This window comes from Apus apus, chromosome 1, assembly GCF_020740795.1.
Source record: "Apus apus isolate bApuApu2 chromosome 1, bApuApu2.pri.cur, whole genome shotgun sequence".
Taxonomy (NCBI): Eukaryota; Metazoa; Chordata; class Aves; order Apodiformes; family Apodidae; genus Apus; species Apus apus.
The window spans coordinates 72285545-72311421 of NC_067282.1; the positions used below are offsets into that span (position 1 = coordinate 72285545).

The following is a 25877-nucleotide window of genomic DNA, read 5'->3' on the forward strand; positions in this document are numbered from 1 at the left end:
GTTCAAAACCTCTTTGCCTTTCTCAGTGACAGTTCCAGTAAATTACCAAAGCTTCATTTCTTCTGCATCAGGGTCCTGAATGCAGTAATTTCCCTTAATTGTTCTGACTAGTCTCACCTAAGCCCTACACCCGCACCCTCTGCCCCCAGCCCCAAGAACACCATTTAAGCTCAGGCCAGACTCCTACAGTCCTTATTAATGCTACACTACGCTGCCTGATGTAACAGCCAGGGAACAAGAAGAGCTGGATTTCTCCACGAGGCTAAGGCTGCAGAAAGCCACAAGCCCAGCAGAAACAGTTACCTCCCTGACCAGGACAATGTCCTGCAGTATCTAATCAGGGCAGGGGTAGTGACAGTGACAGTCTAGTGATCATCAGACATAACAAGGTAATTAGTCACATAGGAGGTAAATCCAGGAAGCCCAGTGAGAAAATCAGGGCAGCAGGGTCATAATTGAGTACAGGTACACCATAATGTAGTTCAGGTGTAGTCTAGGAGCCAGAGCTTAAGTGGAGCTCCAGGAGCTCTGAAGAGATGGTGGAAGGTCCAGGCGGGGCTTGTCAGGGTCTCTGGTGCACCAACAAGTCTCAATGATCCTAACCTCTCTGAAAGACAGGGATAACAGCTAAGAGTTTATGTCAAACTTCACAGTACCATCTGAATTGTGAATTAATTTGTTCCTCAGTTCTGCAATTCTATAAAAACTAACACTTACCTGCAGGTGAAAGTGGGGGATCAGGCCTCTACATACCTTTTGATACAATGGTGATTTGAAAAACTGAGAAACTACTCGATTTAAGTTCATAGCAAAAGCTCATAATTTTACATTCTGAGGGGACTGCAGATATAGTTAAGAGCTTCAGAACAACGTTAGGAAGGATGATTCCCCCCTCCTGCTACAAGGAGGACTTTCTACAGGCAGAGACAAGAAACGTGCTGAGCAATAACCTCTGTTGGATGAATCCATGTTCAGCTTCTTGGCATATACTTGTCAGTTTTTGCATTTCCAATAATCATTTTAGGATCAGTAAAACAGGCAAGCATATGCTGTTCTTTAATTTCTTTCCAGTCATTTTGGTCTGTTGCTAGTCAGCTATATATAAGATAACAAAACAAAAGTTCTATATGTTCTGCTCCTTTGCTTAGATGTTTGATTTGTTCTTTTCAATATGGGCACATTTGGATGTTTAAGAACGTGCTAACCATCTCAAAGATGTTCAAAGCTTCATGCTTGCAACACAATATAACAACCCAGATGGAAAGCAGTAAAAAGTGTTTGTTAACAAGAATTACTAGCATTGTTAATGGCAATTCCTCTGTAGTCACATTTTAAATGTAGTAATTTCCTAGCTAACAGTGATTACGTTATTTTGGTTCCAATGTTGTATAGAGGTGTCTGACCACAAGACAACAACTAAGTGATTAGAGATAGGAAATAGCCCAGGTTGATTCTTTTTCTCTTCTTTCTACCCTTCCCACAGGTTTGGCTTTTTTTTTTAATTTTTTTTTTCTTTTAATGTCCTCATGCTTATTTGACAGGCAATCTTTTGTGCACAAAATGAAGTATAGCACAATGCACCAAATGTACCTTCTCCAAGACACACTCCAAAGAGTAAACTAAACTTTATAGAAAATACTAAGCTGCAGACTCCCATTTAATTTTGAAGGAATTGCCATCTGGTTCAAAGTGGTTTCTCATTCCTTTCTTCTAGTCACGGATAGAGAGAAGATGGTGCTCTGTTGCACTTATGTTGACAAGGACTCCTTTTAAAAGCTATGCACTCATTGATCCAGCTCTGTCAGATGTTGCTTCCACAGCCAAAGCTGCATGAGCATTTCACTGCATCAGTGGCTTTGACCTTAAATCAGTTACCAAAACACCAAGTGATCTAAACAGCATTTGTTGAGTTTAATGAGCAGTTCTGGGTCCTAGAAAGTTATACTTACTTCTAAGTCCCTGCTTATTGTAGGGGGGTTTGACTAGATGACCTTGAGAGGTCCATTCCAACCCAAGACATTCTATGATTCTAACTCTCAAACACACAAGTCCTTTCCTGAGTAAGGCTAGAGTGCTGAACACTGAAAAAAAAGCCCCGATAAAAAGCGGGAGAACATATAAAAAGGTGCACAAAAAGAGTAGAAATTTCAGTTGGAAAACATTTCAGTACTGAAGCCTAATGAGTTAACATTCTTCACCCAAACTGCAGTAACTGACTCTATGTAGGTCTGCAAATCAGGAGGTACTAGGCTTAAACTACAAATCATTTGTCAGACTAAATCATGGTTTAAGCTACTGTGTTTTACTTGGCAAGGGGGGCAGGTAATTGCTGCATTTGGTTGGTCACCATGAATCAGCTCAAATGTGGTTACTCATTAAGTTAGAGTACTGTATTACTTTGATTGGATAACTTTGGACACAAAGAAACTCAAAGAAGTGAAGATGTGTATGACACCAGTAAAATAAAGGACCTAGTCTACTATTCCTTTCTGGCACCAAGTAATACCAATGGATCACCATCAGGAGAAGCAATTATCTAGGACAAACTCAGTCAGCCTCATGCCCTGAGTCCATTTAAAATTCTGAGCAAATGTCTTCCTTAAACAATCAAAACCTAAGAATGTAAGAAATAACATCCTAATGGATCACGACAGAGGTAGCTGTAGCCTAGGACTCTCTTTCCAGGGGTAGAAACAAGATATGGCGTTTAGAGTGAGCACGTGAGCCTACTGCTTCCTAGAGCACCTCCCTGCTCATACTTGTACAGCATCTGTAACTGCTGTACTACGGATTATCAGAAGATATTATCCCCAACCCAATCCTATTAGTATCCATGTTCCCCATGAATGTGTCTAATGCCTTTTGGAACCCGCTGATACTGCTCACTTAACAACCTCATGCAGCAACAAGCTCCAGAGGTTCAAACTTGATTTGTAAAGAAGTACTTTCATATATCCATTCAACTATTTGTTTACCAGTTTTGAATGCCACCTGTATTGCACTTGTCTTGAATGCCTTTTTGTGTTGCACAGTTTGGTGAACAATTCCACATCCAGTTTAACCATTGCTTTTCTGCTTTTGTGAACTTTGATTGCAGCTACACCTCAGCCTTCTCTTTGAATTGAAACATCCCAGACTTCATTTTTCCTTTCAAGGTAGCTACTCTATCCCCCTGTAGCATTAATTCCCCTTCTTCATATCACCTCTAATTCACTTCACTGCTTCCTTCTTGACACGCAGACACTTCAGCTCTACCTAATATTCAAGATAAGGTTTTGCATAGTGATAAAACATCACCTCTCTCTTCTTCTCAGTACTCCTCCTGGTGATATGGTGATGATGACATATTGTTGGCTTTTCTTCCCTGCTTTGTGACTCAGCTCAATACTGTGTGAAGAAGGGTTAAATTACTTTTATCTAGATGCTTTACTTTGCATTTAAGCTCTCCTACCACTAATTTGCCTACCCACTCTTTTTTGAGTGCTTTTGAAGTTCCTTTCCTTGGCATAGCATTTGACTACCCAGAACTTGGCATTGCCCACAAACTTCTGTTCACTACCTTCTTCAGGTCATAAATGAAGATGTTGACCAAAATTGCTCCTGGTATGAATCCCTGAGTGACATGACTACTGTGCCATTAAAAAATAAAATAAAATAAAATAAAAAAATAAAATAAAATAAAATAAAATAAAATAGCAATCACTATTTAGCTTTCAATTCTAGCCAGCTGCAAGACTAACCACCAATACTTCCCCTAATGTGGTTTGTTTGTTGGTTTGTTTGTTTTTCCCCCAAATAAGAATTGATACAGAACCTTGTCAAAGGCTCTTCAAAACATACAGATCTCTTGTGTTGCCAGATTCCCTTTATCCACACGGTTACTGACACTCTCAGAGTCCAACAGTTTAGTAAAACAGAAGAAATGCTAGTGACTCTCCAAGAGACTGTTTACTCATGCAGTTAGTGTCGCACTTTTTGCTGAAGTCTATCATTTACCATCTCTGGTAAGATGAAAGTCAAAATCATCAGCTTTTAGTTTTTGGGTCCCATTTAGAGCTCTGCTTGTGCACTGCCAACATGATTTCAATCTACCACTCCTTTGGTACAATGACCATTCCTGGCGACAAACTGCACACCTTGGCTTCCAGTTCTGCCATTTCACATCAAAGTTTTTTTCCGGACTCCCAGCTGAATGCCATCTGGCATCTAAACTGTCTTTACCTAATACTTTCTGCAAATTTACAATACACTGATTTAGAGCTTCTGATCTGCTACTACAAAATGTACAAAGTGGCAATCTTCCCTTCAGCAGCAAAGTCCTAATACCAGGAACTGAGCCTTGCTCTTAAGGCTTTATCAACCCTGAGTGTCTCCTATACTTTGTGCTCACTGATCCCCTAAAATGATCTGGTTTTGATGCAAGACCACTTAGTTATCAGCTTAAGAACCCTCTGTAGGGTGGCTCCTCAAATTTTTTATAGCTTCCTTAATTTCAATTTTTTTTTTTCCCCCAAATAAAAAAAGGAGAACTTGTCAATTTTATATGCTTTCTCATTTTTCTAATTTGGGCAACTTTCCCCTTCTGGAAATTGAGTATTTTCATGTGATTGCCTCCAAATTTATGTAACCATGGAAAGGGATTTGCTGAACCAATGTTTTCTTCATGAATGGTTTCACACATTTAACAGTCGGTTTTGTTTGTTTGTTTTAAAAATACCTCTCTTTAAAACAAACAAACAAAAACAACAACAAAAAAACCCCCAAACAAACCACAAAACCCTCCAGGATAGCTGTTGCTTCCTTGCCTATTTATTTATTTATTTATTTATGACAATCTGACTTCATTTTCACCTACCTCTCTTTCTAGAAAAACAGAACATTAGTGGACTGCTCTCTAGCTCTCTACAGCCAAAATGCTAAACACCACAATAAATGAGGTTGCTACTACTGATAGCCCTCCACTAAAACGTCCTGAACTAGGTCCTGTGCACCACCCAAAAGCAATGTCATAATCTCTAGCAGACTGAAAAACTAGGAAGTATAATTTATTGCCTAAAAAAAATTATCTGTATGTCTCATTCTCATAAAGGCTGTATTTGGATAGTTGAAATTTAAGACTATTGCTCCCTGTCCTAAATTTGCAGCTTCTCTTATCTCACTTAACATCTCCTGACCACTATCATCATCTTGATCTGTGGGTCAGTAGTACAATCCCAGTAGTGGATTTTCTGTTAGATCCTGATATTTTTACCCACAAGGATTTTTAATGCCCCATAGCATTATGGAGAGAGGAAAACCCTCCAGTAAATTCAAACAATGAAATGAAATGAAACAGAGAAAAGACATCTCATCTTTGTATCTATCTATCAAATTATTTCCAGTTGCTTCATATTGTGTCAGGTAGCACTTATTGTGCCATCAATAGGAAGACCTTTGTCAAAGAAGCATAACTTTTCACACAATTCATTAAAATGAGTAGGACTGTCAGAAAGGTCTTCTGCTTACTTTTTTCCTTTTTTGCTTTTCAAACCAGTTCATCCCAAACCTAACTACAACTCCAGGAAATAATAGTATACAGCTTTCCAGTCAGTTAAGGTTACTCCATGTATACTTGAACCACTAAAGAACTTAATTTGTTTTGTATTTTAAAATATGACAACAGAAGTACCCTCTGGAACTATGGCATACTTCAGGACAGGAATGCCTCACCTTCCCAAAAGAGAACACATCATAATAATCCTAGCTCTTCTCCAATCTTCTCCAGTGCTCTCTCCCTCAAATACTCCAGTAGAAAAATACTACAAGACACAGAAAAACAAAACTGAATCTCCAACAAACAAAACTCAGAACCAGTGACAGTTCCTGAACCGTTATGTCAAGCCAGCCTCCAAGAACGCCACAACAACTGGTATATCTGAAAAACAGCTATCTAATTCATTAAATCCTTCATGTCAACTCCAGCTACTTTTGTGTCCTGAAAGAACATAATAGTCTGTTTTCAATATAAACATTATTATAATATTTCTTGCAGCTTGGCTGAAAATATTTGGAGGACTAACACTCTTCTAAGTCCTCTGCTTATTGTTTCCCTTCCAAAGCCAACTATTTCCCATTTAGCAGTTTTCACAAAAAAACTTAGCCAGACCCACAGAGTGACCCCCCACTTTTAGACAACCCAAATAATACAATTTGCTTTTGTCAGTAAATACATCAGGTCTCTCCTTCTTCCTGCTCTGTGCTCTCACCCATTTTAACAGTTTTCTTTCCTAATCTGTTACAAGTCTGTAAAAACCATCAACATTTCTCAAAGGGTCGAGATGGTCATCTCTCTATTACCAGCGACACATTTCCTCCTTCAATTTCCACTGCATTAAGCATCCCCCACAACCTGGCTTACTAATCACTAATCAAAGAGTTATTTCCAGAGCAAACTACTTACATTCCTTCCCTGTAGCCTGACAACCCTGAGTGTGCATAGTCAGATTCCCACTTTTTTTTTTTTTTAAAGCACACTTATTTAACAGAGGTGACCACTTCCAAATGCTAATGCAGAGTTACCTGGGAGGCACAAACATCCGTGTTTCTTTACCTGGCTGAGTGCTCTGCTCCTCCCTCTTTACAGACAAATAGCTTCTTAATTGTACATTTGTGTAGCCGTTTCACGTTATTAAACTCAGATCACAATTTACACCTGGATTATCTCTGGAGTATCACATGCTGAAGTACAACTTCGGGGTTTCTCCCTGCAGATCTATTATTTTCTCCTTGATCCTAGCTATTCCCTATCCAGTTATTGCTGCTATTCCCTGGCCACAGCCACAGCTGATGATATATACATGGAAAACCAATAGCTGCTTTTAGTCCAAGTAATTCTAGATGGCTTTTCATGCTGAGACATACAGCTGAGGAGGACAGGAAGCAATGAGATTCAAAAACAGTAAGGGAGGTAAAGTTGTGGATAATGTGACCAGATCTGAAAGGAGGCAAATCAGCAACACTGGAACTCAGCTTTCTGAGCTGTGTGTCAGCAGCTGAAGTGGCTTCCTGCAGAAAGAGTTGCCGGGTTTCATTTTCAATACAGATTCCCTCAAGTTTCAACCTATCGCCCTTCTCTGTAAGGGACTGAAAATATGCTGCATGTCTGTTATGTGGAAATAGCTTTCTCTCAGCAGTGTAACCCTCATTAAGAGTTACATTTTAAATGGGCAACACATTTCAGAGATTTTATTTTGACAGTGAAGAGGACAAACAGGTCGGGGGAGGTAATTTGCATAGCTGTGTACTAGAAGAAATCTGAACAGAGGAGGGAAAGTGTCTGAAATTTCAATAGAACTTAAGCACTTGTTAGGACTTTTGTCTCTTCTAGAAGTATCAGTATTTAAAAAAAAATTAAGAGGCCTTTTATAATAAAGTACTGCTCACATTTTTTTTTGGTTCTTGAATAAGTGGTAAGATTTTATTAATGCTTAAAATTGCAAGCAGGATGTTCTAGATACTTGGTAATGCATCTCTGTATTCTACAGCTAGTGAGAATAATGGGGCCATAAGACAAAACAGATTGCTCTTGAATCAAATGCACACAGCAACTCAACACCCACTGAGACACTTTCAGGACAGAAACTTTTGACACAGTATCCCAAATTCCTGTTCAAAGAAATAATTAAAGTGTGGGTGGAGTAAATTAATGGTTACAAAGGCAACATCTAATTTAAAGAACATGTTAAGCAAAATACTGAATTGGGAGTGGTGGTTATCTAGCTATCACTGATAAATCTATCACTATTTACAGCTTTCACTATTACCTTTGAACATTTTAATAACTTATGCTTATTTATATTTGGCTAAAACTTACAGAAAGAAGATCTGTCTCTCCTTCCTGAAGAGGCTGACCAAGAATACTCCTACTCGAATCAGGTTATACGGGTTATAAACCTAGATATAGCACAGTAATTTGCCCTCAGCACTTTTCCCCTTCCCTTAATTCATTATGAAATGAACTTGTTTTCAGAAACATTCTCCTAGTTTAACCCACAATATTGTCTGACTAATTAGAATGAGAAAAACCAGGCAAAGGATGGACGGACGAACGAAAGAAAGAAAATAATCCTAATGAACCATGACTTTTCTTCCCTCTGAGCTCTAGTTATGTCTAGCCCAGTCCTATGGGGTAGAAAACAGAGGGATGAGAGAAGCAGAAAGATTTTCTAAATTAAATAGTCACATACTTCCTCTTATGACAGGAAGCTTTCAATGGACCATGCTAAATTAATGTACTTTAATGAATTTATAAGCTATGATGCAATGGAAGCTTTTAAACCCCTCTGAAAATTGGACAAGTAGTAGCATGAATCCATTCAAATTCTGCCCACAAAACAAAGCAGCTGGATATTTCTGGAAAATAATAGCAGTGAAACAGTTAGTGCACACATTCAAATTGTCGTATTTGGCTTTTGGAGTTAAGGCTAAGACAAATTGGCAAATTCCCACCTCCCAGAGTTACTGATTCAATTTGCTTGCACACTGCAAGAACACTGCAGCTGATTATACTCAGAAAATAAATCACCCCATCTATAAGGCTGAAAACTGCAATTTTCCACCCAGAAACTGAATGTTATGTTGTCCAGAAACTCACAGGACTCCTGAGAAAAGCGTTAGTGCGGAGTATCAAACGTTGCCTGCTGAATCAGTTCTGATGGAATTTGAGTTTCTGTTGGGACATTTAGCATGTGTCTCCTACAATAGGTAGGTGGACAGGAAGAACAGCCTGAGACCACATAAAAGCGACAGCAGTTTCTAAAATTGTTTTGACTGTGAAGCAGATGAAACACAAGATGGTTATGGGTAAGAACTGAAATGTGTATTGTACCCACCAGGAATCAGAGAAAATGGGTTACACTATGTAAGTGTACCATGTGTGCTGATTGCTTACTCTCTTCCTTATTTCCCCCCTGTAGTCCTTTTTGTTTTTAATAAAACATTCTAACTTTTATGAAATATGACTGTTGCAGCTTTTATCAGTTACGGTACAATTTAAGGAATAGATTTGCTCTTTCTTCCACTATTCTCAGGGCATATTGTGTAAGTCATTATTCAGTTACTTCTCTTGGACGTGTGGTAGGCAAAGGCAGCCATTTCAAGCAGATCTTTACTTGCTTTAAGAGTAAAGCAGGTTGCATACATTTTGCAGCTATGCTCCAAATAAAAATCCATAATTTTGAAAGATGCATTTATTTTTATTCTTAAAGAAACTGTCACTCTTCTATGACTTGTTTTCTCACTTCAGAAAATATAATTAAACAAGCTGTAATAAAGGCTCTCACTGGAAGGCCATTCTAGTGTCCAGTTGTGTTTTCCTAGATACTATAATTAAATGTCCTTGTTTATAACCCTTCACAGACAATGTTCTTCCAAGCTCTCCCCTAAACATTCACCATAGTCCTTCTTGTTGCTAAGTATTTTCAAGTTACCACCACTTGTTCTTTGCAGCCACTAACTCCCTAAGCTGGAGCTCCAGTTTGTATATGGCAATATAAGCATGGAGGTATTTGGTGAAGTGTTACGTATGGAGACCAAATAAATAGCCAGCCATTAACTTTATGTTTAAATATTTAGAAAAAAACCTTAAAATTTACAAATGGTAGATTCTGAATAATACAAAACTAATTTTCATCAAACTAGAACTTTCCCTTTATAGGAACTTAGCTGTATATCTGAGATATAAGAGTGGAGGCCATATACCCTCTAAGCAGTACAATAAACAGCATCTATGCAAAATTCCTCTCAACTTTATTTAATTTACTTGTAAGGCAAGGACATAACTGAAAACAGTTCAGGGAGTCCAACACAACTTCACCTGTGTCCTTATCATAGCAGCACCTTTTCGATCTAGTGGAAACATGAGCAGTATTTATTCTCACCACACTTTTTCTCAGCAGTTAATCCACGGTTTATGTGGTTCAGCTTTTTGTCTCTTGCTCGTGTTGGAAATGTGGGTAAACTCTGGTGGTAGCTATTTCAGATAGCTCTGAATTAGAGATTTGATCTGCTTAAACCCTGCTGTAAGTAACAGCCTACTGACAGTGAGACCCTTACCAAATGCACAAGCCTTTCCAGAAACAAAGTATTAATATTTTTTCACATATGGCAAACACATTCCAGAGAAGCAACACAAGCAGCAACAGAAAGAATGTACAGAAAGAATAAGCCAAACAAACAAAAAGATCTCTCTCTTCAATTCTAGACCATTCTTTCCCAGGTTAATCCAGAGAAAGTAAGAAGACACTGCAGCATTTACAATAGTGACTGCACAAGCAAGTTTCTTAACGGGGCTTATCATTACTAGTATATTTTTCCAGTGCAAGAATTTCATCCTGCTATTACTCTCGCAGAATCAGGGTGCTACCAGTCATTAGTTATAGCTGGTTTTGGAGATTAAATCCAAAAGTTCTTATTTAATAATAATTTCACTGCATGATATTTGCTAAAAATAAATAACAGAAGAGTTAATCAGGAGTAATTGCAGTAGTGCTTCTGTGAAGTATAGATCACAGCAATAACTGTAGCATGTTAATCTACTGAGAACTCTCTCATTTATCAGTTTGATCTGGTATTGAAAAGAGAAAGCTACTTTGCCCATAACCGATCACCTAAACCAGTTCTCTATTTGCAGCTGGATTTTCATTGCTTTCCTGATGACCTCTGGAAGTACAACCGATTCCAGTATACAATCAGATTGGGTTACTTTGGCTTTACATCCCAGCCAAATGTTTGTAAACAAAATTGTGGCTTTTTAGACCACCCTTGGAGACTGCTACAGTGGCTGAAAAGGAGAGACCAGTTTATTTTTTGAACACAGAGCAATCACCAATCCAAAATCAAGCAATAAGCTTTCTTGATTAGCAATAGCTGCCATCCATCTTACACCTTTGTTTTTAGGAACAATCATCTCAATATTATAACAATCTATAACACACTATTTCATTATCATACTAAAACAATAATCACAATTAGCAAGGTCCCTGTCTCCTGTCCTCGCATCAAGAGCTACACACAGATATTCCTTTTAATTGCTTCCAGACAAACATCTGGTCCTGACAATGCAAATGTAACAGACCATAGTGCATCTCTAGGTATACCTGACCACTACATACAGCTTTAAATAGACTTGTTACTAGGAAGTCAACAAACCATTTCAGCCTAAACCATTACTAACAACGGTCTGGATTCACAAACAACTGTAACAGTCTTTCTGCTTGCAGTGTGACCAGAAGCCTTCAGAAATGTGCTAGCATCAGCCACTTCTGAAAGCTGTATTGATACATGTATGGTAAGTATTAGTAAGAACATGGTTCAAGACGTTGGATACTTCTCACAGAAAGCAAATACTTAATGCTTTAGGTTGCATAAGAACAACAGTTAGATCTGGACAGATAAGGACATGCTTAAAAATTAAGATAAAAGGCAGTCTATTTAACAGAAGCTGACCTAATGACCATAAGACAAATCAGAATCACCCTGGGTGGAGTCTCTTGTTTGATAAAGCTGAATATTTGTTTCAATCCTTGTTGATTGTATTGGTTCTGCAGAAGCATCATTTACAGTCCTGTCTTCCCATAATTTCCTGAGCCTGATACTTTATCTTTGGGGACTCAAAGACTCAATCTCTGCATTATTATATTGTAAAAGACACAACATGCTTTCTGTGGCTGCCTGCAATGTAAGATCCTCACTGATATCTGCTGGCTTCAAAGGAAATCTGTGTGTTGGCTTCAGCAAGACCTGGAACACCAGTAGTTCAGCTTTTAGACTCGTAAGAATGTAAGAAAAGCAACACTGGAACAGATCAAATATCCATCTCTGATGGCAACCAACAGAAAAGAGCTCAAGTACAGAAAAACACAGATACTCTCCCAACTGTGGCTGCAGCACTTCCTGCAGAGGCAGCACCTCAAGTATGTAACAGTCCCCAATAGAATTTTCAGACTAATTTGTTGAGTCCTTTTCTGAATTCATACACATTTCAACATGCACTGCATCCTGCGCCAGGAGTTATGAAGCATAAATGCGGACTTTGCAAAATGCAGCATTTGCTGAATCTACTGTTAACTCATTTTGATACCTGGTAGTTCATGTTCTTTAGTGGATAAAACAGTGGGTCCCTGTCTATTTTCTCCATTTCACTTGCAGTTTTATCTAACCATAACCTGCAAAACCTGCAAATCATCTCTCTTCTGGGCTGAAGAGTCCTCTCTGTGTACCTAGTCAATGATTCTGTGTTGTAACAAACTCAATTGCACATTTGATTGAAAACATGAAAAAACAAAAACTCCAGACAGGTTTTTTACTGCATCACTGGCTTGTAACCTTATCCGAAATAACGTCAGCTTCAGTGTGAATGAAGTTAAGTCAGAGTAGAGCCAATTAAAACCAAGCTGGTAACTTATTTAAAAGGATAAAAAGACATGAACAAAGGATAAATTTAAACATATCTCAACTAGAATTTTTAGCTAATCTATTTAGGTGTTTGTTTGTTTTCTTATTCCAGAGGAAAAGAGAAGCAGGATGTGTATCTCATAGAATGGTTTGGGTTGGAAGAGACCTTAAAGATCATTCATTTCCAAACCCCCTGCTATGGGCAGGGATACCTCCAACTAGAACAGGTTGCTCCAAACCCTATCCAACCTGGCCTTGAACATTGCCATGGAAGGGGCATCCACAGCTCCTCTGGGCAACCTGTTACAGTGTTTCACCACCCTCACACTGAGGAATTTCTTCCTAGTGTGTAATCCAAATATCCCCTCTTCAAGTTTCAATCCATTACCCCTTGTCCTGTCACTACACGCCCTTGTAAAAAGTTCCTCCCCAGCTTTCCTGTAGCCCCTATAAGGTCTTCTTGGAGCCTTTTCTTCTCCAGGCTGAAAAACCCACACTCTCTCAGCCTTGTCTTCGCAGCAGAGGTTCTCCAGCCCTCAGATCATCTTTGTGGCCCTCCTCTGGACTCACCCCAGGAGTTCCATGTTCTTCTTGTGTTGGGGGCTCCAGAGCTGGACACAGTACTCCAGGTGGGGTTTCACAAAAGCAGAGTAGATCTTGACCTGCTGGCCACGCTTCTTTTGATGCAGACCAGAATAAAATTGCCTTTTCTGGGCTGCCAGCTCGTGTTGAGTTTTTTATCAACCACCACCCTCTAGTCCTTATCCTAAGGCTGCTCTCAATCCATTCTCCACTCATACTGTATTTGTGCCTGGGACTGCCCTGACTCATGGCCAGAACCTTGCACTTGGCCTTACTGAACTTCATGAGGCTGGCATGGGCCCACCTCTCAAGCCTGTCAAGGTCCTTCTGGATGACCTCCCTTCTCTGCAGCATGTCTACCACACCACGCAGCTTGGTGTCATCAGCAAACTAGCTGAGGTGCACTCCATCCCACTGTCCATGTTGCCAATGAAGATGTTAAACAGCACCAGTCCCAGTACTGAACCTTAAGGAACACCACTCATCACTTATTTCCCTTTGGACATGGAGCTATTGACCAGTTCATTCCTTCTCCACCAACTGGTCCTTCCATCCAGTCCTTATCTCTCCAATTTAGAGACAAAGACATTGTGCAGGACAAGCGTCCTATGCTTTGCACAAGTCCAGATAGATGATGTCAGTTGCTCTTCCCTTATCCACCAATGCTGTAACCCCATCCTAGAGGGCCACCAAGTTTGTCAGGCATGATTTGCCCTTGGTGAAGCCATGTTAGCTGCCATCAAACACCTCCACCTTTTCCATGTGCCCTAGCATAATTTCCAGCAGGATCTGCTCCATGATCTTGCCAGGTACAGAGGTGAGACTGACTGGCCTGTACTTCCCTGTGTCTTCTTTTTTCCCTTTTTAAAAATGGGTGTCACATATCCCCTTTTCCACTCAGTGAAAATTTCACCAGATTTCCATGACTTCTCAAATATGATGGACAGTGGCTTACCAACTTCATCTTCCAGTTCCCTCAGGACCTGCTTATGTATTTCAATGGGTCCCATGGACTTTTGCACCTTCAGGTTCCTTAGGTGGTCTCTAACCTGATCTGCCCCTACTGTGGATTGTTATTCATTCTCCCTCTCCTTGCCTTTGCCTTCTGTGACTTGCACAGTGTGGCTCGAGCACTTGTCAGTGAACACTGAGGCAAAGAAAGTAATTTAGTATTTCAGCCTTCTCCATACCCCATATCTGTCTTCATCATTTCAGTACACACCAGGGATATGATTGTCATTTGCAGTTTGACAACCACAGGAAACTGCCTGTAAAGAACCATGTTCAAAGGAGGAATGTAATACCATGATATCATGTCTGACTAATACAATTCCGACTATGTGCACATCACCTTCACAGTTCTGTTGCAAGTCAGACATCTGTTTAAAAATGTCTTCACAAGAGAAGAAGTTATGACACTTCTGCCTCTGTGAGAAATTACAGAAGTTTGTCAGTTTGGAGTCAGTAACAGAAAATTAAGCAAACAAGAAACTAAGTTGTCTTCCAAGAAAACACAGCATGAGATAGACTAGGCTGACATAGACCAAGTAGGAAGGTAAGCCCAGAACCCTTTGGGGGTTCTGGACAACCAAATATTTCACATACAAATTGTCAGATAAGATGGAAAAAGGTGCATATGAAAATGAGGTTATAGTGAAAAATGCAAAAAAAATTCCCAGAGAAGATGTGACACAAAACTTACCATGCTGATCACCTGTTGGAGATACTGTGCAGCTGGCAAATTAAGTGCTAAGCATTGATACAAATCCATAGAAACATGTTGTACTTGCCCTCATGGTGGCACAGACTATGCATTTATGAGTTAACATTTTGTCACTAAAGTGAGACTTAGAGAGCTAAATTAATGCTCTTCTATCAGGCCTTTTCAGTATTTTACTCATAACCTGCACAAACTCCTATCTCTGCTTGGGAAATTAACCCTAACTGGACATCTTAAGCAGGTTCAGTCACTTCAAAACAGCAGCAAGGGGCAACTCTGAAACCCAACATTACTAACATTTTCTAGGACCACGAACATAACATAAAGACAATAAAGGAGTTCAGTAATGATATGCTCATTCATTAGTATGTGTGGAAAGCCACTTGATGAGAAACAAATCTAACATAACAAGAGCACTAACCAGTGACTGTCGGAACAGGAAACACTTCTTTGGATCAATACCACAGGCGAGGATGGCAGCAGTGGTGTCCAGAATGTTCTGGCGCAGGACAGCTGGCTCCTTGGGCATGGTGATAGAGTGCATGTCCATAATGCTATATAGCACTGAGCTGCACTCTTCCTGCAGATTCACCCAGTTCTGAATGGCTCCAAGATAGTTACCCAGATGCGGCGTCCCAGTTGGCTGGATTCCAGAGAAAATCCGATCCACGACCATATTCTGTTACAAACATTGGTAAAATTAACACATGCATTTTCTTGGCAGATTCCTTTGTATTCTAAAGTAATTAATATGACTTCAATATAAACTAACTCAGGGATAACTAAAAATAACTGCAGTAAGTCAGTCAAAATAATTTATCTTACTGCAAAGAGAATGACAACTAGTGTAATTTTAAGCTGTCAGACTACATATGCAAACAAACACAGCTGTAAACAAGATCAGTGAAAATCAGATCTCAGAAACCAAGCAGTAGGTTCTTTCATCCTTTTTTTTTTTGCACCAAACCTGTATGTTTCTCTTTAGAACATTATCCACTCTGATACAGAAACCTAGGATCCCAGCCCAGAGAAATTAAAACATTTTTGTTGTAAACATATGCAATACCCCAGAAGACTGCCATCTTAACTCTCATGAACATTAAAGTTTCATTTTTCTAGCTGTGAAGAACATTTTGAATGGTTTCTGAAAGAAACCTGGTCCTTGACCTAAAGAATAAGGAAAGAAATTATCAAAGTTCTGAAACTACCCATCTTGGCAGCAGTAGGGTTTCTAAAAGGGGTCTACAAAAAAATACTGTTACAGTTCAAGATCACACCTGGAATACTGTAGACACATCAGTATCAGTAAAATGTCAACATCTGAGAGAGTTCACTGAGAAGCAGCAAAAAATTATTAGCTAAGGTTGTAAGCAAAGATTAAAAAGCTTAAAATATGTATAGCTTGGCTAAGTGACAGTTACCATCTTGGAAAGTTTGTTTTCCTGCATCTCAGCCCTCCATCTGACCATTTTCTCAGAGCCCCAAGCTGTCAGCATATGATCAATTACCTTCCCGACCTTTCCAAAGAATTCCATCATATTCCAAAGTAAGTCAGCAATGTTTAAAGTGAAAATGCTTGTTACATGCCAAGTCGTAAGAGCATGCAAGACTGCTCAACTTATAATGAGGGTCCCACCAACCTCAGCAGGGAAACCCAGTTACAAAGCTGCACAATACAAACCCTCAGACTCTGTAGTGCTGCAGGAACTGACTGCATAATTTTTTTTTCTTATTGAATGTTATTAGCAACATCTAAAACAAAGCAGAGAGAATTTATTTACTGATGCAGTCCATTTTAATTTCTGTGAATCCTTTACAAAAGTATGGAGGAGAAAAAAATTAAATGAAGTCACACAACTATGAAACCATACAAAATGGCACGAAAAGTCAAGGCCAAGTACCATTATTTTTAACTATTAAAAAAAGGACTTCAGATTGACTTAATTAATTTTGACTCAGATTCAAGAAAAGTTAATTAAAAAGTGTTTCCAAATGGCATAGGACTTATTTTTTTTAATATGATCTTAGTTCAGAAAGGCCTAACTCATTTCCCTAAAAAATTGCTAGAAAATCCTCTTTGCTTTCAAAGTAAGCCTGTTTTTCAGATCAAGACAATTTTCTTATCCAATGTTTAAGTGTTTGTGCTGACAGGTAAGAGCAAGTTTGGGCTAGCAGCCATTCTAACCTCTCCTGCTCACATAAATTCCTGCAGATTTACATCCAGGTGGTAACCTCCTCCCAAATATCTGCTTGACTTCTAGTATATATTTGAGTCAGTTTCTAAATGCTCTTGGAGAACCTCCAGCACAGGAGCTGCAAGGTAGTCACTGCAATGAAAAGCACACCACTTCCTCCAACAGCAATTCTAACTTCCAACTCTTGTGCTCCAGTCCTTGACTACCCCTGCCTCTTCTCTCCATCACACAAAAATTGAATTATGCTACTCAATGCCTTGTTTTCCTAGGAACCTGTATCAGAGCACTTATCACCACTTGCAGAACCTTCTCACCTCACACTAAGCTACTACCTGGCCAAAGGATGGCAGCCAGCTTCCTGTTAACAGTGAGAAGGGCCAGGTGCTCACCTACAGGAGGCATGCAGCATCCCAACATACATAAATTAAATGAAGTCTTGTAGAAACTTGGGATTCACTAGGCCTCAGAGCTGTACTTCTATTATAAGGGCACAGAGCAATTGCTATGCAATGCAACAGGCACTTCACACGCATAACATTTGCCTTTTGCTTCCCATGTTCCTTTTCTTCACCAAGAGAGTAAGAACTCAAGAAGAAAACAAGGCTATAAACATATGATCACTAATATGGTCTTCTGCTCCTAAAGGGATCCCAGAACAGCATGCTGTTTTTTCAGAGCACATTTTCTCATCTCCCTTTCTCCCCTCACTCAGTTAAAATCCTGATGCTCCTTCCCACAATTATTTCTCCCACAGTGCTGCCTGCTTTCCAGTGCCCATTTATATGCATGGTTAACCACACTCTTCTACACAGCCTGTAACTTCTTAGGGACCTTCTCTCCATTTTCTTATCAGATGGTTTCACCCCTTCTATGTTCCTCTACTCTTTGTCCTTCACTTGTGCAGTCCACCCTCTCTCTCCCAGAAAAGCTGCTTCACAGTATAACAAAACAGTAAGAAGGCATAGAAAATGCCATATGGCAAGGAAGCTATTAGTGCCTTGATTCCAGTAACTTTATATAAAATACCTGCACTGTTAAAACAGCTAAGAAACTTCATAATGTTCTAGAAATCCACATAGGATATGCATCAAATAAAGTATGCCAGGATGACCATCTTAAAAGCATGATGCAGAAACCTGAAGATCTTTCAACTGCAGTCTAAACAATGACAGCATCACCTGAAATGTCTCCTGATGTCACTGTTTCTTTTCCTTGGGACTTCAAAGCTAGTGCTGCTTCAGTGCAGAAACAGTTCCACCCCCTGGGGTGACTGTCACATGAGAAAGCAGAAATCTCTATGCAGTCACTGCAGATCAGCTCACATTCCAATACCTTGACCCAAAAAGAGCCTGCACCCTGAGCCTGTGGAGAACAGTTCTGTAAGTCTCCAAGTCACACAGACTCCACTCCCTTGCAGCCACAGCCTCTTCCTTTGTGGGATGCTTCATGCTTCCCATACATGTTCGTTATCTGCCTTTTCCCCTTCCTGAATCACTGCCCAGTTTGCAGATTGTCATTATGAACATACTCGATGTATTGCCAAAGTATGCCCCCTAAAATGAGTATAACATACTATAATAGACGGCACAAACACAATGGTAATACTTAAATAGGCAGTTTGACAATGTTTTTCACCAAAAAATACAAGACATCAGTGTCTCAACATAAACTGTACATTCAAATTCTGTACTAACTCCAAACATTTGAAGGGTAGCAATGAGCTAATTAAAGATAGGTTTACTTACTTTACTTACTACGTAAGTTAGAATTTTGTGACACACATTGGAAAGAAAACACCCAAATACAATGTAAAATGGACAGTTTCACATAAAGAGAGAGCAAAGTTCATCATCTATCCAGTAAAGAGGATACTTGTGAAAACAAACATGGCATCTTTAATGGTGCTTGTATGTTTAAATGGTAAACAACTACTTATAAAGGATTTATTCAGTATATGGGCAATAAATATCAAGCTAAATATGAAGAACAAACAGTAGCAGCATTATACTAAGTCTAAGCTCAGCAATTACTTAACCCAAAGTATAGAATCTGCAGAAACAAGTAAATCCAATAATGAAAACTGAGCGAGGCTGAATCTGGGTAACGCACCAGCAAATACAATACAAAGAATAAACCCTACACTGGCTCCCAGCTGATGGACTAGTTGACTAGAAGTCTTTAATTTTTAACTCCTTTGATTACATTTAACAACATAAAACATGAGATGTTACAGCAAACTGGGTGGTATGAAATATTCCATTGTGTTAGCAGAAGTCTATAGTAAAAAAAGGCCCCACAAAACACCCTTAAATGAATCTTGGGTTTCTAGCACTAAAAATATACAGAGAACATTGCTCCTTTGGAAGGAGTTTATGTTCCCTGTTTGTTCACTCTGTGAGAAGCAGCGGGCAGCATAGCAGCGTGGCAGGGGAGTTCTGCCTGGTACCATGAAATCATGGGGCTGGAATGCACTTCAATGGAGCTGCTAGGTCAGGGGATGGGAGCTGTGTGCTCGAAAGTACTGGAGTTGGAAAAGGATAAAAACAAAAGGAGTGAAGACTTCCCAGTGGAGCAGAGTGAAAGCCACAAGACATGCAGCTCCAGCCCACAGGCACTTACTCATTCAGACATCTGTAGTAAGCACAGTGTGAGCCTGATGCTCATATGTTTAACTCTGTGTGGTGTGTGCACCTACACCAGTAAATGCTGCATGTTAATCTTAACTCTTTTCAAAAGCATAGTATCTGACAAATGTTTTAACATCTATTGCTGCTTTTTTTCCTCTCAATAAGACTCCCGCATGGTAAATCTAACCACCACAGTGCATTTCTCAGCAGCACTTCTAAATGAAGTTTGGCCCAAACCCCATTAAGATTCAGGTGTTCACTTACCTAAACTCCTTTCTCATTATGTGATGAACAAGTGCTGCTCCTTATACTGAAAAACTGTCAACATCCAAATACTCTCAAATAATCAGGAATAAATGTTACATTCTTGTGGCAGAGCAGGATGGTTAAAGTCTAGCCTCAACTCTGCAGTGTGACCACATGCATTTTCAATGCAAAAGAGTATACAGGAATAGATGATAACTTCCAAAATCCAATTCTGCTCTCTTGGACCAAAGCAGAGCTTTTCTCAGTACACCACATGTGTAGTAAGGAGGACGACAATTGTTAGGGGCTCAGTTCAGCAGTCAAGAACACACTCAATTCTCTGCTCATGAGACAAATGTGCCAGAACTGGAGAACAAGCCAAAGTTGCTAGAGTTAAGGAAATCCTAGTTGCATGTCTTCCAAAGACCATTATGAACAGCCTTATTTTGAAAGCAAAGAGGGTGTTAGCAGCATGCTTACTTAATTGGAAGGATTTTATGAAAAACATCAGTGAAGTTGACTTGATGCTGTTCAGCTGTAAGGGATGAGCTCCAAGGGACTGTACTGTGAGCCCAGATACAAGGTGGAAGCCAGGGGGAAGGGCCTGGTGTCACTTTTCCTGACTGGACCTAAAACCTTGTCTAGTGCCTTTCATGTTATGGAGAAGTACTGGTGTCTCAACCACTCCAGGAACCTCAGCAACTGGGGCCTATAAATAGGGGCATGTACATGTCTCAGATGGGGACTCTCCACAGAACACCCCCATCGGCAGATCTAATGCTGGATCCAGGACTGGTGATTTCTCTCTCTCTCCCCTTTTCCTCTCTCCTTTCTCTGGAAGTTACTAAGTAACACAGGCCTACTTTGATTACCTACAAAGCCGTATGGCTTAGGTGTGTATAATGGTGAATGTGACAACATTTACAGAATGTGTGTCCTATACAAATCTTAGCTAACAAAACACAAAAAGTCTGTTTTCCCATTGCTATTGATGTTTATGCCTTATATTCCTATTAAAGTTGATGTGTGTGTTCAGACCTTGGGTGTTATCTCACCTCAGTCCACACTGAGGGGATTTGTGAATCTGAGTCACTCCCCGCTCGGGACGTGGGACGTGACATCGGTTACACAGGGAAGCGTATGCAGAGTGCATAACTTCCTCATGTTATTAATGACATGGGCAGACTGACTTGAAGACCACTGAATTTTAAATCTTTGGAGACAACAGAATCTTTAAAAGAAACATGCAAACTGCCTAAAATTGATACTCACAGAAATCTACAAACGCAAAAAATTTTTCCAAGGGGGGCCTAAAAAAATACAGCTCCCTCAGACTGAGTTTAATTTTATGTTTGCCTCTTAGATACCTGCACAATTTGATATTTATATAGCTGATAGCTAAAAACATCTTAAAAAATGCTGAGGATCTATGCAGGCAAAACATTTACAAGCTTAAAAGTTGAAATTAAAATATTAATAATTGCTTGAGAAAAATCGGCGAATACATGTCTTCATGCCTTTCTTAAAAATTAAACATCACATAATCTGGAAAACAAGATGACAAGATTCCTTTAAAAACAAACATGGAAGTGTATAGCTAACTATAGTCTAGAATAGCTTTCCCAAACTAAAAATCAGGTGGAAAGCAAAAGACAACCCCATTGCTGAAAGCATCTCATTGTATCACTGACCACAAGGTTACAGGGCTCAGCACTACATTTGCAACATTTAAAATGGCAAGTCTCCCTTTGTTAACTGGCGTAAGAATTCACCTCTGCCTCCTTCAAAATTATAGGAAGTTACCCTTTTGAACTGTATTTTTACTTTTTAAAAAAGATTTTCAAGACTTCACCAGGAAGATTTTTTTGTTGTTTTGTTTTTAACTTGGTAAGGGTAAGCACCAGGCAAAGTCAAATATGAAACCCTCCTCATACTGAAACACAAATGATGGATACAAAATACAGCTGTTCGGAAAGTTAACTAGTGATCTGGGAAGTCTCAAACTGTGTTCATTCAAAAGACTAAAACAATTCAAGTTTCTAAAAGTGCTAAGAAACCACATTGAAAAGATCCACACAGATACAAAGATCCTATGTCACTAGGCAATCCTTAGCATCCTGACTATACTTTTCATGTTCAGCTTTACAAATTCAGTGAGGGTTGAATACAAGTATTTACCTGTTGAATATATGTATTTGCCTGGCACAGTCAACAGAAAATGGCTTCTCAAATATGTAGTAAAATCAGTCATAATACAGTTCCTCCACTTCACAAAGGAGTTACACAACTAAAATAAAGTGAAAACATTCACAGGACTTAGGTTTTTAGAGTCTCTCTTTTCTGTGTAACTCACAGAAATATTGCCATCACACACTTGAAATGACAGCAGACAAGCTAAAACTATAAGGAAACCTTATGCCTTATAAACATTTTCATCTCTTTGTGGGTTTTAAAAACAGGAAAAAAACCTAGCCACCAGTCAAGGAGGAAGGAGAAAGCTGTGAATAGACACAGTTCTCAGGGCTGCATAGGAAAACATTTATGCAATTACATAAAAGTACACATAAATGTTGGGGTGGTTACAGTCTGTCAGACCACAAGATTATGACATTAATCCTTCCATAGAAGTACCGAGGCAGAATATCTCAGATTCTCAATCTAACCAGTGATGTGGGAGACAAAGGTTTTCAAGACCCCTACTAGCCAGATATAATGGTATAAAAAATAACACACTAAGCATCTTTTGCTAATTGTATTCTTTGAGTAACTTAAGGTAAGGACAAAGTTTCAGACTAATAATTTCTTTGAACTCTGTTCATAAAGCTATCCAAACAAGCTCACTGATGGGAGACAGGCTTATGTTTGTATCTGTAAGGTATCTAATAAATATTTTGATATTTACAGTAAATAAAGACTTGCTCACAAGCTCACCTTTGGGCTGAAACAGAAGCAAAATACTTCAGATCTAAAAAAAAACAGTTACAGAAAATTATGACAGTATTACAATAGCAGCTGCAATAGAAATCACCCTGCAACCCACACTGGTGGTTACTACTCACATGCTATAGCATTTAACCACTCTGCTTTACTTTAAAAGCTATTTAGTTGGGGCAGAACAGGTGAAGAGCCAAGTGAGATCTGCAGCATCAGAGCTAATTCTAAACACAGGTGGTGGGCACAACAGAGAGAGCAGGAAGTCGACAGGAGAATCACTGCTGACATCTATGACAGGAATGATTGATGGCTTCCCTCTCTAGTTTTCCCCACTGTGTAGGCACACAGGGGGTGGGGGAAAGGCACGGAGAAGCTGCTGTGCTGGCGACATAACACACCACACAGCCTCCACAGCACCAGCACTGATTAATGAGACTGGAACGACTCAGGAAACAGCAAAGGATCATTCACAGACTTTGCTCTTCTTGTTATAATTTTATCCCTGGTGGTTCATGTAGCCCTAGTTGTCCCAAACTGAAGCAAGTTCAAATCTGCCAGAGGAAAAGAAAATGTAACAGTTAAAGGAAAAAAAGGGCAGCATTAAGCAAACATAGACATGAGTGAAACACACAAATTGGAAAATCTGAAATTTCAAACATGAAGATCCTGATGTCTGAACAGGCACCAAAAAGGAAAGAAAAAATACAAAACCAAAAAACTTGTCTCAACCTCATAGGCAAAATAAATTCTTTGGCTGACAAAAGGTCCCAACTACTGCATATTTTGCATCTGTCTATGATTTATTTTATTTCCCTATTTAATACTTTGCAACTTCAAAACTCTTGCTAAAATGATATGCTGACCTGTTAATGTTGGCTTAGCAAAACCTGTCTTCAGATAGCTATCAAGTAGCGAAATGAAGCAAAACCAGAAGTGTCAGATTTTATTAGCTAAAGCATAAATTTTAAAGCCTAATTGGGAGAATCTAAGTGTTAATGTTATTAGACATAGAAAAAAGAATTGAGGGGAAACTTAGCAGCAGTGTACGTACTACAGACTCTGCTTAATTTATTTCTTTTTAAGCAACTACTGCGCACACTTGCTGTAGAAACTTTTAAAACATGTTTATCCTGACAAAAATTTATCTGGTACAGATGCTATTTCATCATGCTTAATCCTTAAGATTAGGGATTAAAGTGCTTACTTTAAATTAGAAAGAATCATATTTAGACTAGAGCAAGTTTTGAGGTACATAGCTTCTTCTAGAGAAAGGATTAACTTGTTGCTCAGAAACTAAAATAAATTAAGATTTAAACAGCATTGCCTGGTACCCCTTTCCTGAGTGTCAAATGCACTTCTATTTAAACTTAAGTAAGATTTTAATATTTATATTTAAAATGAGAAACACATTTAAAGGAGGAATGTTTATAGCACATACTAACCCCACCCTATAAATTTAACTCTGCCCTCTAGGGCTAGCAAAAGAATACAGTATAACTGCATTTTGGTTAGGCTGCCCTCTCATGCTGCCTTGTTAAAGATGACTAAGCAAATGGATCTTTTAATGTGGTACACTGCATCCCACAAATATATTCTCTCATTTGCCTTTATGAGCTCCACGTGCCACTCAATGTGCTAATGACAGCTGTACTGACAGCCACAAGGATTATCTACAGTAGGTTACTGCAGTTCACACCACCACACATCAGAAGGTACCTCTGGACCCAAGGCAGCCACAGACTATTCCCTCCCATGCCGAGTGAAACAGGTTAAACAAACTCTGGCTAAGGGACATTTAAACAGCCAGCAGTCTACAAAACTGAAGAGTTGGCTCAAGTATTCTGCAGAGGTCCTAAGACAAGAAGTCATGATAACATCTGACAGAACAGAAAATGTTAGTGCAGTCAGTGAAGGAACCAAGCAGTGGGTCTCCACACAGCCAGTGGTGGTCACCAAACCTATTCTACACTGCAATGTCTTCCTTAGCTGGGGTACAGCTCATAGTCCTGTTTTTTTTGTGCTGTGCTCCCAATAGTTCTCCACATCAACTGGAGGGACAACATGCTGTACCTATTCAAAGCTGATGCATACTCCAAAGAGTCAAAATTACAGAGCAAGTCCAATGCATGCTGACACAGGTACTAACTACTCCTGCACCTTCTGGTTTTCAAAGACATGAACAGAACACAATTAATGGTCTCAGATAGTCCAAGACAGGTAGCAGCTTATCTGTGTTAACCCTGTATTAACCATTCTCAAATAATTTACTTCCCTTTTTTTAAGCTAAGGCAATAAAGCTTCTTCAATTAAACTACCTACGCACAAACATTAATTGCGGGCCTTATCAGCCCATTTCACCCAGATTCACTGAAGGGGTAAAAAGCTTAATAATGTTATCTTCTTACAACTACCACACAGGTAATGTACTAAGAGATAAACCGTATGTGCCCTCACTGACAGGAGGCTGCAGCAAGAGCCAAGTGTGCTGAACCATCAGCAGGAACATTCTGGCCAGCTGGGCAAGGCATGAAGGTCAGGCCAGTTCAGCATGTGCTGCTTCCAGATCCATTAGATGATGCACACAATGCTCAAATGCAATGAGAATTTGCATTTTTAGTTTCAGTACTGTAGGTATTGCTTAGAGAAGGTAGCATGAGGGAAAAGGAGCGGGAGTGGAGACACAGGCTTGTTAGCCTGTGGAGAACACCCTAAGATACAAATCCATTGAAAAACTAGTTTACTGTTAATTGAACTATGTGAATGAGCCAGAAGCAACAAAACAATTAACGTTTTAGGAAACAATTCTCTGAAGCATTGGGTCTCCTTCCTCATGATCCAGTAGCATCCCTGTGGGCTGCCAGAAAGCACATTGGCTCAGCAGCAGCCAGACAAGTAATGAGCAGAGAACCTCACAGAATCACAGAATCATTCTGGTTGGAAAAGTCCTTTAAGATCATCAAGTCCAACCATAAACCTAACTCTACTGAGTCCAGTGCTAAACCATGTCTTTAAGCACAGCACCTACACATCTTTTAAACACCTCTAGGGATGGTGATTCAACCTCCTGCCTGGGCAACCTGTTCCAGTGTTGGATAACCCTTTCAGTGAAGAAGTTTCTTATAATATCCAAATTGTAACTCC

General features: G+C 39.4%; 1 protein-coding gene across 2 annotated transcripts in view; it reads right to left on the reverse strand.

The window, feature by feature from the left end:
• Window positions 1-25877, reverse strand: part of WARS2 (tryptophanyl tRNA synthetase 2, mitochondrial) — a 45477-nt gene that overhangs the window by 8063 nt on the left and 11537 nt on the right. The window contains exons 2-3 of one of the 2 annotated variants that reach the window (XM_051608448.1): window positions 22734-22767; window positions 15156-15413 (exon numbers count right to left, since the gene is read on the reverse strand). In XM_051608448.1, the coding sequence (XP_051464408.1) occupies window positions 15156-15410 (255 nt within the window). In that variant the 5' untranslated portion in view covers window positions 15411-15413; window positions 22734-22767. The remainder of the gene's footprint in view (window positions 1-15155; window positions 15414-22733; window positions 22768-25877) is intronic. The other variant, XM_051608447.1, reaches the window with a different exon arrangement.